Source organism: Balaenoptera borealis, assembly GCF_965194805.1.
Source record: "Balaenoptera borealis genome assembly, chromosome: 9".
Lineage (NCBI taxonomy): Eukaryota > Metazoa > Chordata > Mammalia > Artiodactyla > Balaenopteridae > Balaenoptera > Balaenoptera borealis.
Window position 1 is genome coordinate 8074361 of NC_138873.1, and position 17476 is coordinate 8091836.

The 17476-nt window shown below is 41.8% G+C and overlaps 1 protein-coding gene across 1 annotated transcript in view; it reads left to right on the plus strand.

Annotated features, from left to right (window-relative positions):
- Positions 1-311: 311 nt before the first annotated feature.
- Positions 312-17476, plus strand: part of LOC309634490 (uncharacterized protein) — a 95041-nt gene continuing 77876 nt past the window's right edge. Inside the window, exons 1-2 of the mRNA XM_082404671.1 lie at positions 312-567; positions 2193-2332. Of these exons, the coding sequence (XP_082260797.1) occupies positions 2270-2332 (63 nt within the window). The 5' untranslated portion in view covers positions 312-567; positions 2193-2269. The remainder of the gene's footprint in view (positions 568-2192; positions 2333-17476) is intronic.

Here is a 17476-nt window from a genome sequence, read left to right on the forward strand (position 1 = left end):
GCAGCTGCTTCGGGGGCTCTGGCTCACTGCGGGGGGAGGGGTGGAGCGGTACGGAGGAGGCGGGGCGAGCCTGCGGCGGCAGAGGCGTCGTGACGTTGCACCAGCGTGAGGCGTGCTGTGCGTTCTCCCGGGAAAGTTGTCCCCGGATTACGGGAGCCTGGCCGTGGCGGGCTGCACCGGCTCCCAGGAGGGGCGGTGTGGAGAGTGACCTGTGCTCGCACACAGGCTTCTTGGTGGCGGCAGCAGCAGCCTTAGCGTCTCATGCCCGTCTCTGGGGTCCGCGCTGATAGCCGCGGCTCGCGCCCGTCTCTGGAGCTCACTTAGGTGGCGCTCTGAATCCCCTCTCCTCGCGCGACAGGAAACAAAGAGGCAAGAAAAAGTCTCTTGCCTCTTCGGCAGCTGCAGACTTTTTCCCGGACTCCCTCCCGGCTAGCTGTGGCGCACTAACCCCTTCAGGCTGTGTTCACACCGCCAACCCCAGTCCTCTCCCTGCATCCAACCGCAGCCCGAGCCTCAGCTCCCAGCCCCGCCCGCCCCGGCGGGGGAGCAGACTAGCCTCTCGGGCTGGTGAGTGCTGCTCGGCGCCGAGCCTCCGTGCGGGAATCTCTCCGCTTTGCCCTCCGCACCCCTGTGGCTGCGCTCTCCTCCGTGGCTCCGAAGCTTCCCCCCTCTGCCACCCGCAGTCTCTGCCCGCGAAGGGGCTCCTAGTGCGTGGAAATCTTTCCTCCTTCACAGCTCCCTCCCACTGGTGCAGGTCCCGTCCCTATTCTTTGTCTCTGTTTTTTCTTTTTTCTTTTGCCCTACCCAAGTACGTGGGGAGTTTCTTGCCTTTTGGGAGGTCTGACGTTTTCTGCCAGCGTTCAGTGGGTGTTCTGTAGGAGCAGTTCCACGTGTAGATGTATTTCTACTGTATCTGTGGGAAGGAAGGTGATCTCCGCGTCTTACTCTTCCGCCATCTTCTCTACCCTCCTGCCTTAGATCTTGTTCGCAGTCTTTTCCTCCTTGGGGCCTGGCCTGGTATCTATTCTTAGAGCTAGTTTGCCCATTTCTTCTTTTTCCTAGAGAATTCATCTTCTCCAAGTTTGCTGGGATGGGGAGTGAAAAATTTTGTGTCTCTATTGTACCCCTTGAATGTATCCCTTCCTCTTAAACGCCCCATTCGCCTAGGACACATCTGAAACCCAGAGAGCCATCTGCCATCTGCTGAGTCTCAGATTTAATTCTAATGCAGGCCTCAAGGTTAAAGGGCCTGTTTGCCTCGGTCTCCAACAGACTTTAAAAGTCAGTCCCCATAAAAAGCTTCATTCTTCCCCTGTCCAGAAAAAAACTTTTTTTTGTCTTTTACCCTAAATATATTTGCTCTACTCCAGTAGGGGGCAGTATTTCTATGCTTTTCTCCCCTCCATGCTCTCCTAAAAACAGGATTGATGGGAAAGCAGAGTGGGTTGGAACAGTATGAAGGGTTCCCCTCTCCACCCCAAAGGAGCACATTACCGTGTTAGTTTTGTTCATTTGAGAACAGATGATCTTTTACTTTTTCAAGTTTCAAACTTTAAAATTCTTTTTATTTTGAAACCATCTCAAATTTACCTAAAAGTTGCAATTATAGTACAAGACCCTTAGTTTTTTCAGAATATTTTGAGAGTTAGTTGCTGTTGTGAGGTGGCATCACCACCGAGTACTTTGTATTTCCTGCAGACAAGGGCATTCTCCTACACAGACTCTAGATGGCCTTCAAAGTCAGAACATTGGCAATTGTGTGTCACTATCCCGTAACCCTCAGATACCGTTCAAGTTTCACTTCTTGTTCCAGTGATGCCCTCTACAGCAGACGGACCCAGTCCAGAATGACCACTGCACTGAGTGACCATGTTCCCTCCCTTAGAAGCTGCCACGGTGTAGCTAGGAGTTCCCTGCATCACAGAGCCTGTGGAAATGGTGATGCAGGAAAGAACACTCCTTTCTTTGTTTGCGAGTCTGATCCATCTGGATAGAGTATTTAGCCTACATGCTGAGTCTTGTAAAGGCTCCAAACAGGAAGCCTCTAAATTAGCCAGCAGCGAGTTTCTAAGGTATGCCGATTTCAATCACTGTAGCAGTTCTCTTTCTTACTCACAACAAAATAATTCCCTTTAGGCAAGAGCTCAGGCTTCAAGTTCTTTTTTCCAAATCCTTTGTTCTGATTTATTTAGGTTACCGGGATGCCATACTCAGTTTTCAGACATTTTCACCAACCGCAGTTGAGGACAACCGTGCGTGGGTGTCAACCATGATGTTGCTTTTCGATTTGACTCCCTCCACTTCCTGCCAAGGAGTTTCTTTCTACCAGAAGGTAATCAGATTTGTGTAGGTTCTATGTCTCAGTTCTTATTTCTTTAAATATTTCACTTGTTCCCTCCATCTATTTCTCTTCTTGGGAAAATCCACTATTCTCTAAGATTTAGTGTAATGGTGCCTTTTTTTGACACCTTAGGCCAAACTGGTCATTCCCCTGCTCTCTATCTGCCCCTCTCTCTGTCCTGGTACTCGCTGGTCTATATTGTAACGATTTGCTTCTAGATCTCTTCTCTCCACAAGGCTTGGGGTTTATCCAGGGTGGCAATCGGTCTGTATTCATTTTGTATCCCTATTGCCTACGACAGGGCTTGACATCTAACAATGGTCAACTTCAACCGCTCTTTCCTTTAGATATTTCTTCTCATATTTTAGTCTAACATTTTTCTCAACTTAGATGGCACATGTTTTTAGTTGTGGAAAGTGGAATAGAAAGCATTATCCCATAGGCTGATGACATGGTTTCATTATCAATAACTAGGAGCTGTCTTAATAGACATCGAATTATTGTCAGAGAACATAAGATAGTCTCTTTGAAAACCTAAACTGTCATTTTATTTTTTTAAATTTTATTTTAAATTTAATTAATTAATTTATTTTGGTTGCGCTGGGTCGTAGTTGTGGCAGGCAGGCTTCTTAGTTGCAGCTCACGAGCTCTTAGTTGTGGCGTGCATGTGGGATCTAGTTCCCTGACCAGGGATCGAACCCAGGCCCCCTGCATTGGGAACGCAGAGTCTTAACCACTGTGCCACCAGGGAAGTCCCTAAACTGTCATTTTCAAGGCTTGTTGCTAACGACTCTACATAGCTCAATTGCTTTAAACTTCTTGAAAGTTAAAATATTTCAAGACGTTTCTGGCTCTTTACTAAGATTTTTTAAAATGGCTGCAAACAGCGTTTGGTAAGATTCATTAAAGACACTTGCCTGGTGAGAATTATCGTGGGTGTCCATGGCCTGCGACTTGACTTTAAGGGTCCATTTGTCTGCAGGCTGAAGTAGACCTAGAACTGCCCTCTGGGGAAGACCACGTCTCCTGCCGCCTCTAGGGCTGCCTCCTTGTAGAGCAAACGGCCTTCTGCTTGTGCACATTGTAGTTTGTTCTCTAAACCTCCCCCCTGCCAGCCAACTGACAAAGTGAAGGGGTGCGGACCTGACTGTACTTTGTAATATATAATCTGCACTTCAGATAGTTCCCAGAGTAAAACCCCAAACTCTCTGCTGACCAATATTTATAAAAACCAAGAAATAATATTTATAGGAGTTTGTCTGAAGCATAATGCTCGGTACATCCCATGGAAATCCTTCATAAGTGATAGGTTTTGCTCTCTCACTGTCATTCTCATCTGCTTCCTCCTCCTTGCTATTATTATGATAAAGGGGACGCAATGCACCTGTTCCCTAGGTTTTGCTAGATCCCCTAGCAGTCATTCTTGGACTGGATGGACCGCTGAAGTGCTATCCACACACACTGCACTCGTTTGGTGTTTTGTAGAGCTCCGTTTCCTAAATGGGTGAGCCGTATAAGACAGTGGTTAAGAGCTTGAGCTTCGGAGACATGTTCCTGATTTGAATCCTTGCTCTAACCCTGGTCATTCCCCTTGCCGCCTGTGTGACCACTGGCAAGTTACCTGATCTCTCTAAGTCGCCGTTTCCCCTTCTGCAACATAGGGTGAGAATACCCTTGACGGGGTGGCAGCACCAATTAAACAAATAATTCATATGCAGCATTTAGCACAGTGCCTGAGCCCTAGTAAGTACTCAATATATTTTCAAAAACTATTTTAACATAGTTATTAACTGCATGTTGGTGTGCCGTCATTGGCCCACATGGGGGTAACATTAAAAGACAGAGGTCCCCTGTGGTGTTGCAGTCGGGATTTGTGGGGGGAGCAGATATCCAGGGGAAGATCACTCCCTGAAAGCCTTGGGGTCGGGTGGGCTCCTGGTGGCTTCCAGGAATAGCCAGGAGACCAGCGTGGCTGGAGAGCGAGGGGCTGGGGGCTGGGGGAGTAGTTCACTTAGGCCTGTGGTCTCTGGAAGGATACTGGCTTTCGCTCTGCGTGAGATGGGAGCCAATGGAGAGTGTGGGTGTGGAAGATGCTGTTCATTGCATCTCACAGTTTTCTCCTCCCTCCCTCCCTCTTTCTTCCTCTCTCCCTCCCTCTCTCTCTCCCTCCTTCTTTCTTCCTTCCTCCCTCCCTCTCTTCCTTCCTTCTTTCTTCTTTCCTTCCTTCTTTCTCTTTCTTTCTTTCTTCCTTCCTTTCTTTCTTTCTCTCTCTCTTTCTTTCTTCCTTCCTCCCTCCCTTCCTTTCTTCTTTCTTCTTTCTTTCTTTCTTTCTTTCTCTCTCTTTCTTTCTCCCTCCCTCCCTCTCTCTCTCCCTCCTTCTTTCTCTCTTCCTTCCTCCCTTCCTTCCTTCCTCCCTCCCTCCCTCCCTTCCTTCCTTTCTCTCCTTCTTTCTTTCTTTCTCTCCCTCCCTCTTTCTTCCTTCCTTCCTTTCTTTCTTTCTTTCTTTCTCTCTCTCCTTCCCTCCCTCCCTCTTTCTTTCTTTTTTTTAAAAAATAAATTTATTTATTTATTTTTTGGCTGTGTTTTGGGTCTTCATTGCTGCACGCGGGCTTTCTCTAGTTGTGGTGAACAGGGGCTACTCTTCGTTGCGGTGCGCGGGCTTCTCATTTTGGTGGCTTCTCTTGTTGTGGAGCACGGGCTCTAGGCATTCGGGCTTCAGTAGTTGTGGCACGCGGGCTCAGTAGTTGTGGCTCGTGGGCTCTAGAGCGCAGGCTCAGTAGTTGTGGCACACGGGCTTAGTTGCTCCGTGGCATGTGGGATCCTCCCAGACCAGGGCTTGAACCCGTGTCCCCTGCACTGGCAGGCAGACTCCCAACCACTGTGCCACCAGGGAAGCCTCCTTCTTTCTTTCTTTCTCCCCTCCTTCCTTCCTTCTTCTCCCTTTTCTCTCCTTCTCCTTCTCTTTCCTCTTCCTCCTCAGTGGGAAACTTTTGTTCAACTTGCAGTATCAGGTCAACTATGTCCCTGGACAACTGATGGGCCTTCAGAGCAACTATGGAAATTGTGACTTGTGTGACTTTTCAGGTTGTGTTCTTTGTGTTGACAGCCAGAAATCTAGTCTACATCAACATTCTGATCAAAGCAAAGGCCCCTTTTTGGCAATAGAGTATCGGTTTGATGACCTGTCTTGGTTATCTGTACAACATCCTCGCAGCAGTAGGTGACTTCAGAATTCATACCATAGTTGGTTATTACTTTGTTGGCTGCATGATTGTGTGGTTACTAATGATTTTCTCCACTGGACCATAAGCTCCATTAAGGCAGAGGCCATGGTGCTGCTTTAAAATTCAGCACTGTGTCCCCAGAACCCACTACACTGTCCTGTATACTTAGTAAATAATGGTTGAATGAATGAATACATTAAATCAGTATGATAATTTTTATTTTTTTTACTGCTATAATGCTGGAGCCAAACATTATGAAACCTTTGTTCAGAGAGCCATAAGCAATTATATTGTTGGATAAAAATCTATATATTTAAGAATACATTGCAAGACTGTATTTTCTGCCAGCAAGATGTGGGTCAGGGGTCCAAGCTTTGGTCCTGATTTAGCAATTGTCTGAAATGTCCCCGCTCTGCCAATCTGTTGGAAAGGCAGACAAGAAGATTTCAGAGGAATGGTAAGATTTGATAAGAAAACCCATTTTTCTGTGTGTAGATAAAAGAATTCAGGAGACTCAGTTAAGCTTTTTTATATTAAAAACTTTTTATATTTAATATGAATACATAAAAATATAAACCTATATAAAAATCTCATTTTTTACAGATCTTATACAGCTATAAAATAAAATAAATATATCATTTAGTGCCAACACAATTATGAAGCCAATGCCATTCCAATGGACAGCATCAGTGAACCTGGGTCGTGCCTCCCCTTGTGAACATCACACTGCCTGCTCCCTGCTCCTGTCTTTCGCTTGGCAGGTTCCACATCATTCTCTGAGTTAATGCAATTCCCTGAGTGTCACCCAACACTCTCCTTTTCTCAAAATATTGCAAAATATATATTCCTTCTGCCATCTGCAATGCAATTTACCTTTTACCTTTACTGGCTTAAAAATGCCTTTTTTATCTCTTAAGTCCATTTCTGCTAAGCTCACCAAACGGTAAGTGCTGTTACCCGGTGACCATGTGATCAATAAACATAATGGCAAATAAAATCATCTTGCATTCTCAGACATAAAGCAGACATCCCAGTGGCCCAGAAAGCGCTTACATTAAAATTTTTTGCATTACTACTGAAATGAAAAAAATTTTTACTAATTGTGTAGAAAAACTTGAGCGTATCCAAAAATGTATCAGAGGACACACAGTAGCTTAAAAATATTAGGCTAAATAATTATTTACTGTCTGTTTATTTAGACCCAAAAATCGATTTGGTATAATTTCTTCGTGTGTGTGTTGGAAGGGGTGGTATGTGGGTGTGGGTGTGTGTGTGTGTATGTGAAAGAGAGATGGAGATTGAGAGAGATTGAGAGCTAGAGAGAGAGAGAGAGAGAGAAGAGTTACTCGTTAAGCATTGGGTTGGTTGGCCAAAACGTTCGTTCGGGTTTTCCCGTAAGATGTTTTGGAAAAACCGGAACGAACTTTTTGGCCAGCCCAATATAATTGTTTAAGCTGGTCTTTAAATTTTGATGGGTACACAATCTCTTATAGAGATCTTCGAGGAGAATCAGGCAGAATGTTTGCCTCTGGTTATTTTCAAGATTTTTAACATTAAGATGGAATTCTTGAGATGAAAGTTACTATGTAAAATAAATAGAGTTTGAGAATGCACGTCCTGGGCAAATGCCAGGACTATTGTTTTTTATTTTCCACTTAAGTTAAATATTTAAAAATTTTGTTTGGAGATGGTGTTTATCATTTTGATATATTCTAGACTATTCATCAGATAGTTTATCTAAAACTTATTGGTGTTTAGATTATAATAAACAGGTTAGTTATCTGTTTTTTAGTCTTTTGTAATTGTCATGAGGCAGACTTCAGTTACAGTGTCAAGTTAACCTTTTTCTTGACTTTACACAAACATTTTCTGAAGGGTTCTGTGAATTCTTCAAAAATACAATAGACTTTACTACTGCCAGAGAATGTATGTGTCTTAAATTTGAGTTTTTGAACTCTAACATCTGTGAACATTTGAAATGCATTTATGTTTCAAAATCAGATTTTGAAATTAACATGGAATCTGTATCTTGAAAATGTATGAGAGTCTCAATATTTAAATGCCCATGTTAACAAAAAGTGTAGGGACTTCAAATTCAATTTTGTGTTTTATTTTCTAGTTCTATTTATAGAGCAATTCTAGTGGTTTACAAATAAAATATGTTAGCTTTTAAGTAGCAAAATACACAGATGCTAAAATTTGGATTTTAAATTTAATTCTGACTTTGATAAAGAGCAAAGCTGTATTGCAGAAAGACCATGGAATAGAAAACTTAACATGGGAAATCTTATTTCATATTCCAAATCCATGACTACTTGGAGACACCCATTATTACTTGATTATTTTTTGTTTTCAACCAGATGTTTGGTATTAGGTATGCCTGGCTGTAGTGCAGCATAGCTAATAGGCTTATTTACTTATATGGAGTGTTTGCCATTGTGATATCCTCAGTGTAATGCCTGTTTATCACAAGTTTTGCTCATTATTTTTATTAGGTCCTAATGGTTATTACAATGGCTTTTAAAATCTTATCCTAAACCTTAACCCCAAAGCATTTAAGTTTCATTGCCACAGAGAGATACTGTTAAAGTAATTTCGGTAAAGTGTCATCATTCCCCAAACAGTGATTTTTTTCCTTCTAGTTAAGATTATGGTAAGGAGGCTGTGTGTATGTACTTGCAGTTATACAATGTTCATTGTGAATATCACTATTTAATTTGTTGACATATTGTAGAGTACAAAATATAAACTCAAAATGTTATGTTATTTGAGAGGGATCAAGATGGAGGAGTAGGAAGACCCTGAGCTCACCTCCTGCCATGAACACATCAAAACCACAGCTACAGGACTTCCCTGGTGGTGCAGTGGTTAAGAATCCGCCTGCCAATGCAGGGGACACGGGTTCAAGCCTTGGCCTGGGAGGATCCCACATGCTGTGGAGCAACTAAGTCCATGTACCACAATGACTGAGCCTGTGCTCTAGAGCCTGCGAGCCACAACTACTGAAGCCCGTGCACCTAGAGCCTGTGCTCTGCGAGAGAAACCACTGCAATGAGAAGCCCGCGCACTGCAATGAAGAGTAGCCCCCGCTTGTCGCAACTAGAGAAAGCCCGTGCGCGGCAGCAAAGACCCAATGCAGCCAAAAATAAAATATAAATAAATAAACAAATAAATAAATAAATAAAAAACCCCCAAAACACAGCTACATATAGAGCAACTCTTGCTGAGAATCACCTGAAGACTAGCAGATGGCTTTTCTACAACCAAGGCTGTAAAGAAAGAACCACATGGAGTCTGGTAGGAGGGGAGGAGAAGCAGTCTATTCAGGACCCACACCCCTAGTGGGTGACCCAGAAGAGGAGGGGAATATCACAGGCTCGGGGATCCTCCGTAAGGAGTGAGGAGCTCGAACCTCTAGTCAGCTCGGAGACCTGGAGCCAACTCAGAAGTGTGGCTTCAACCCCTCAGGACCCCAACCATGTCCCCAACCCAGGTGGAGACTGCCATCACACCAGGGAGAAGCCCAACTCCCTCAGGGCTCCTGCTCTAGCCCCTTGGGCCCCAGCCCCACCCCTCAATAGGGGAAGCCCAGGCTCACACCTGGCTCCAGTTCTAGCCCCTCCAACTCCAGCCTTACCTCCCACCAACATGGAGGCTGCCAGCACACGCAGGGAGAAGATGTAGCCTGTGCTCATTTCAGCTCCAGCCCTCCCTTCAAAGCCACTGGGCACACATAGACTCCATACAGATGCTCCCACACAAGGACACACCTTCCAGACCAGGATATGTAACTGTTTTGCCTAATTTCATAGAGACAAACATAGAAAGTTAAACAAAATGAGAAGAGAGAAGATTATATTTCAAACAAGACTAAGTTTCAAACAGTCAGAGCTGAAGAATATAATAACTGAAATGAAAAATACATTAGAAGGGATTAACACCAGATTAGGTGATACAGAAAAACACATAGCGACCTGCAAGATAGATTAGTGGAAATCACCCAATCAGAAAAGTAAAAAGAAAAACAAATTTAAAAAATGAAAATAGTTTAAGGGACCTCTGGGACAATATCAAGTGTACTAACATTTGCAGTATAGGCATCCCAGAAGGAGAAAAGAGAGTGAAAGACACAGAAAATGTATTTGATGAGATTATGGCTGAAAACTTCACTAATCTGAAGAAGGAAACAGTTACCTAGGTCCAGAAAGCACACCAAACAAAATGAACCCAAAGAGACCCCCTACCAAGATATATTATAATTAAAATGGCAAAATTTAAAGATACAGAGAAAATTTTGAAGGCAGCAAGAGAAAACCAAAGAGTCACATACCAGGGAACCCCCCCATAAAGCTATCAGCTGATTTCTCAGCAGAAACTGTGCAGGCCAGAAGGGAGTGGCTTGATATGTTTAAAGTGCTGAAAGGGAAAACCTACAACCTAGGATACTCTACCCAGTAAGATTATCATGCAGAATTGAAGGAGAGAGAAAGAGTTTCCCAGACAAGCAAAAACTTAAAGAGTTCATCACCACTAAACTGACCTTACAAGAAATGTTAGAAGGTCTTCATCATGTGAAAAAGAAACAACTATAACAAGAAATAAGAAAATATAGAAAGGGAAAAAAATCTCACTGGTAAAGGCAAATATACAGTAAGGTAGTGGATCAACCACTTAAGTAAGTATGAAGGTTATAAGACAAACATTGTAAAATCAATGATAACTACAATGAACATTTAAGGGTAACCATGAAAATGTAAAATATGACATCAAAAACACAAAATGTGAGAGAGGGAGAGTAAAAATGTAGATCTTTTAGAATGTGTTTGAACTTAATGACTATCAGCTTAAAACAAGTAGATATAGTGTAAGTCAACATATATAAACTTCATGGTAACCACAAGTCAAAAATCTACAATAGATTCACAAGAATTAAAAAGAAAGGAGCCAAACATAACACTAAAGAAAATCATCAAACCACAAGGGAACAGACTAAAAGAAGAAGAAAAGAACAGGGAAGAACTACAAAAAAACAACCAGAAAACAAGTAGTAAAATGGCAATATTACATATCTATCAATAATTATTGTAAATGTCAATGGACTAAATGATCCAATCAAAAGACATAGGGTGACCAGAGGGCAGACAGCAGAAGCAAGAAGAACTACAATCTTGCAGCCCGTGGAACAAAAACTACATTCACAGAAAGATAGACAAGATGAAAAGGCAGAGGGCTATGTACCAGATGAGGAACAAGATAAAACCCCAGAAAAACAACTAAATGAAGTGGAGATAGGCAACCTTCCAGAAAAAGAATTCAGAATAATGATAGTGAAGATGATCCAGGACCTTGGAAAAAGAATGGAGTCAAAGATCGAGAAGATGCAAGAAATGTTTAACAAAGACCTAGAAGAATTAAAGAACAAACAAACAGAGATGAACAATACAATAACTGAAATGAAGACTACACTAGAAGGAATCAATAACAGAGTAACTGAGGCAGAAGAATGGATAAGTGACCTGGAAGACAGAATGGCCGCAGAACAGAATAAAGAAAAAAGAATGAAAAGAAATGAAGACAGCCTAAGAGACCTCTGGGACAACATTAAACGCAACAACATTCGCATTATAGGGGTCCCAGAAGGAGAAGAGAGAGAGAAAGGACCAGAGAAAATATTTGAAGAGATTATAGTCGAAAACTTCTATAACATGGGAAAGGAAATAGCCACCCAAGTGCAGGAAGCGCAGCGAGTCCCATACAGGATATACCCAAGGAGAAACACGCTGAAACACATAGTAATCAAATTGGCAAAAATTAAAGACAAAGAAAAATTCTTGAAAGCAGCAAGGGAAAAACGACAAATAACATACAAGGGAACTCCCATAAGGTTAACAGCTGATTTCTCAGCAGAAATTCTACAAGCCAGAAGGGAGTGGCATGATATACTTAAAATGATGAAAGGGAAGAACCTACAACCAAGATTACTCTACCTGGCAAGGATCTCATTCAGATTTGATGGAGAAATCAAAAGCTTTACAGACAAGCAAAAGCTGAGAGAATTCAGCACCACCAAACCAGCTCTACAACAAATGCTAAAGGAACTTCTCTAAGTGGGAAACACAAGAGAAGAAAAGGACCTACAAAAACAAATCCAAAACAATTAAGAAAATGGTCATAGGAACATACATATCAATAATTACCTTAAATGTGAATGGATTAAATGCTCCAACCAAAAGACACAGGCTTGCTGAATGGATACAAAAACAAGACCCATATATATGCTGTCTACATGAGACCCACTTCAGACCTAGGGACACATACAGACTGAAAGTGAGGGGATGGAAAAAGATATTCCATGCAAAAGGAAATCAAAAGAAAGCTGGAGTAGCAATACTCATATCAGATAAAATAGACTTTAAAATAAAGAATGTTACAAGAGACAAGGAAGGACACTACATAATGATCAAGGGATCAATCCAAGAAGAAGATATAACAATTATAAATATATATGCACCCAACATAGGTGCATGCACCTGAATACATAAGGCAACTGCTAACAGCTATAAAAGAGGAAATCAACAGTAACACAATAATAGTGGGGGACTTTAACACCTCACTTACACCAATGGACAGATCATCCAAAATGAAAGTAAATAAGGAAACAGAAGCTTTAAATGACACAATAGACCAGATAGATTTAATTGATATATATAGGACATTCCATCCAAAAACAGCAGATTACACTTTCTTCTAAAGTGTGCACGGAACATTCTCCAGGATAGATCATACCTTGGGTCACAAATCAAGCCTCAGTAAATTTAAGAAAATTGAAATCATATCAAGCATCTTTTCTGACCACAACGCTATGAGATTAGAAATGAATTACACGGAAAAAAACGTTAAAAGCACAAACACATGGAGGCTAAAAAATACGTTACTAAATAACCAAGAGATCGCTGAAGAAATCAAAGAAAAAATAAAAAAATACCTAGAGACAAATGTCAATGAAAACATGATGATCCAAAATCTATGGGATGCAGCAAAAGCAGTTCTAAGAGGGAAGTTTATAGCTATACAAGCCTACATCAAAAAACAACAAAAATCTCAAATAAACAATCTAACCTTACACCTAAAGAAACTAGAGAAAGAAGAACAAACAAAACCCAAAGTTAGCAGAAGGAAAGAAATCATAAAGATCAGAGCAGAAATAAATGAAATAGAAACAAAGAAAACAATAGCAAAGATCAATAAAACTAAAAGCTGGTTCTTTGAGAAGATAAACAAAATTGATAACCCATTAGCCAAACTCATCAAGAAAAAGAGGGAGAGGACTCAAATCAATAAAATTAGAAATGAAAAAGGAGAAGTTACAACAGACACCGCAGAAATACAAAGCATCCTAAGAGACTACTACAAGCAACACTATGCCAATAAAATGGACAACCTGGAAGAAATGGACAAATTCTTAGAAAGGTGTAACATTCCAAGAGTGAACCAGGAAGAAATAGAAAATATGGACAGACCAATCACAAGTAATGAAATTGAAATTGTGATTAAAAATCTTCCAACAGGGCTTCCCTGGTGGCACAGTGGTTGAGAATCTGCCTGCCAATGCAGGGGACATGGGTTCGAGCCCTGGTCTGGGAAGATCCCACATGCTGTGGAGCGACTGGGCCCGTGAGCCACAACTACTGAGGCTGCGCGTCTGGAGCCTGTGCTCTGCAACAAGAGAGGCCATGACAGTGAGAGGCCCGTGCACCACAATGAAGAGGGGTCCTCGCTTGCTGCAACTAGAGAAAGCCCTTGCACAGAAACGAAGACCCAACACAGCCAAAAATAAAAATAAATAAATTTATTAAAAAAAAAATCTTCCAACAAACAAAAGTCCAGGACCAGATGGCTTCACAGGTGAATTCTATTAAACCTTTAGAGAAGAGGTAACACCCATCCTTCTCAAACTCTTCCAAAAAATTGCAGAGGAAGGAACACTCCCAAACTCATTCTATGAGGCCACCATCACCCTGATACTAAAACCAGACAAAGATACTACAAAAAAAGAAAATTACAGACCAATATCACTCATGGATATAGATGCAAAAATCCTCAACAAAATACTAGCAAACAGAATCCAACAACACATTAAAAGGATCATACATCATGATCAAGTGGGATTTATCCCACGGATGCAAGGATTCTTCACTATATGCAAATCAATCAATGTGATATACCATATTAACAAACTGAAGAATAAAAACCATATGATCATCTCGATAGATGCAGAAAAAGCTTCTGACAAAATTCAACACCCATTTATGATAAAAACTCTCCTGAAAGTGGGCATAGAGGGAACCTACCTCAACATAATAAAGGCCATATATGACAAACCCACAGCAAACATCATTCTCAATGGTGAAATACTGAAAGCATTTCCTCTAAGATCAGGAACAAGATGAGGACGTCCACTCCCACCACTATTATTCAACATAGTTTTGGAAGTCCTAGCCACGGCAATCAGAGAAGAAAAAGAAACAAAAGGAATCCAAATCGGAAAAGAAGAAGTAAAACTGTCACTGTTTGCAGATGACATGATACTATACATAGAGAATCCTAAAAATGCCACCAGAAAACTACTAGAGCTAATCAATGAATTTGGTAAAGTTGCAGGATACAAAATTAATGCACAGAAATCTCTTGCATTCCTATACACTAACGATGAACAATCTGAAAGAGAAATTAAGGAAACACTCCCATTTACCATTGCAACAAAAATAACAAAATACCTAGGAATAAACCTACCTAGGGAGACAAAAGACCTGTATGCAGAAAACTATAAGACCCTGATGAAAGAAATTAAAGATGATACAAACAGATGGAGAGATATACCATGTTTTTGGATTGGAAGAATCAATATTGTGAAAATGACTATACTGCCCAAAGCAATCTACAGATTCAATGCAATCCTTATCAAGTTACCAATGGCATTTTTAACAGAACTAGAACAAAAAATCTCAACATTTGTATGGAGACACAAAAGACCCCGAATAGCCAAAGCAGTCTTGAGGGGAAAAAACGGGGCAGGAGGAATCAGACTCCCTGACTTCAGACTATACTACAAAGCTACAGTAATCAAGACAATATGGTACTGGCACAAAAACAGAAACATAGATCAATGGAAGAAGATAGAAAGCCCAGAGGTAAACCCACCCACCTATGGTCAACTAATCTATGACAAGGGAGGCAAGGATAAAAAATGGAGAAAGGACGGTCTCTTCAATAAGTGGTGCTGGGAAAACTGTACAGCTACATGTAAAAGAATGAAATTAGAGCACTCCGTAACACCATACACAAAACTAAACTCAAAATGGATTTGATACCTAAGTGTAAGACCGGACACTATAAAACTCTTAGAGGAAAACATAGGAAGAACACTCTTTGACATAAATCACAGCAAGATCTTTTTTGATCCACCTCCTAGAGTACTGGAAATAAAAACAAAAATAAACAAATGGGACCTAATGAAACTTCAAAGCTTTTGCACAGCAAAGGAAATCATAAACAAGACGAAAAGACAACCCTCAGAATGGGAGAAAATATTTGCAAAGGAGTCAACGGACAAAGGATTAATCTCCAAAATGTATAAACAGCTCATGCAGCTCAATATTAAACAAACAACCCAATCCAAAAATGGGCAGAAGACCTAAATAGACATTTCTCCAAAGAAGACATACAGATGGCCATGAAGCACATGAAAAGATGCTCAACATCACTAATTATTAGAGAAATGCAAATCAAAACTACAATGAGGTATCACCTCCCACCAGTTAGAATGGGCATCATCAGAAAATCTACAAACAACAAATGCTGGAGAGGGTGTGGAGAAAAGGGAACCCTCTTGCACTGGTGGTGGGAATGTAAATTGATACAGTCACTATGGAGAACAGTATGGAGGTTCCTTAAAAAACTAAAAATAGAATTACCATATGACCCAGCAATCGCACTACTGGGCATATACCTGAGTAAACCATAATTCAAAAAGACACATGCACCCGAATGTTCATTGCAGCACTATTTACAATAGCCAGGTCATGAAAGCAACCTAAATGCCCATCGACAGATGAATGGATAAAGAAGTTGTGGTACCTATATACAATGGAATATTACTCAGCCATAAAAAGGAACGAAATTGGGTCATTTGTTGAGACATGGATGGATCTAGAGACTGTCATGCAGAGTGAAGTAAGTCAGAAAGAGAAAAACAAATATCGTATATTAACGCATGTATGTGGAACCTAGAAAAGTGGTACAGATGAACCGGTTTGCAGGGCAGAAGTTGAGACACAGACGTAGAGAACAAACGTATGGACACCAAGGGGCGAAAGCCGCAGGGTGGTGGTGGTGGTGGTGGTGGTGTGATGAATTGGGTGATTGGAATTGACATGTATACACTGATGTGTATAAAATTGATGACCAACAAGAACCTGCTGTATAAAAAAATAAATAAAATTCAAAAATTCCAAAAAAAAAAAAAAGACATAAGGTGGCTGATCGGATTAAAAAAAAGACCCATCTATTTGCTGTCTACAAGAGACTCACTTCAGAGCTATAGACATACACTGACTGAAAGTGAGAGGACGGAAAAAAATATTCTATGCAAATGGAAATGAAAAGAAAGCTGGGGTAGAAATACTCTCCGACAAAGTAGACTTTAAGAGTCTATAATAAAAGACAAAGAAGGGCCCTGGTTTCCTTGCACTCACCCTGCACTCAGCATACTGGACTCTGGAGCAGTTTCCCAAACTTAGCAGTCAGGCTCCGTCTGTCCCCCCAGTCTTTGCGCAGGTGTCCCTCCAACTGTCTAAACCAGGTCATGTTTGCTCCTCGAGACCTGGTCAAGCACCAGCTCCTTCTGGAAGTCACTCTGCATCCCCAACCCCCATGTCCTGTGCTTAAGGGCTACATCTTGTTCATCCTGCTCACAGAACCATCTCCTTATGTTTGTTGATTGATTAACCGAACCAACAAATAATTGAATGAATAAATATACTACTTTATCAACTTGCCAACTTAAAGACTTAGGAGGTTTTGCTTCATGAAGTGTTCAAAGATTATGAGATTTCCTTGCGAGCTGAATCTCTCTCTCCTGCACACCAGGAAGCAGCCTGCGGGAGTAGAAGGAAACCAGGGGAAGCGTGGCGGTTAGTGAGGGCAGCAGGAGCATGGGAAGTGGGCATGGAGTGTGGGTTGAGGGACCAGGGACAGTGCCCTGTCCAGGGCAGCGAGGCAGGGAGGGTGCTTGGGACTAGTGTGAGGAACCGGTCATTTTAGTGCTGCTGATGACTTGGGTCTACCCTCCCTGTGCGCAGGTGGATTCCTCTGGTGATAGATGACAGACTCTACTGTAGTAACAGTTAGTACATGCACTCTCAATGGGGGGAAATCACAAAAACTTGTTCGTGGGAAGTAAAAAATCTTAGATTATTACAATGGTTTATGGCCTTCCAAAGGGCTTCAGTCCACGAATAGGGGTATAGTATATATGAGGTATTAAAATTTTACCGGGGGGGGCAATTCGGGAAAAAAAAAGGTCTAAAAAGGCTTCTTGGGAGAAGGGTGGTAATGATAAGAAAAACTGGGCTAATAGATGGTCTTGAGGTGAAAGAAGAGGGATTCTGGCCAGAGATACCGTGGAAAACTATGACCTTTTCTGCATGGGCTGAAGATGCCCGGCTGAGGAGGTGAGCTGGGCTGAGATCAGCCTTTTGGTGGGTCCAGCCCTGAGCCTTGTGTACCCGCAGGAGGACCCTTTTAAATTTGCACATGGCAACTTCTATGCCCCTGGAGGCCCTCGTTCTGGCAGTCCTGCCTGCTCATGCTTGAGTCTGAGCTGGTGAGGTTGGAAGGTTCAGACTGAAAT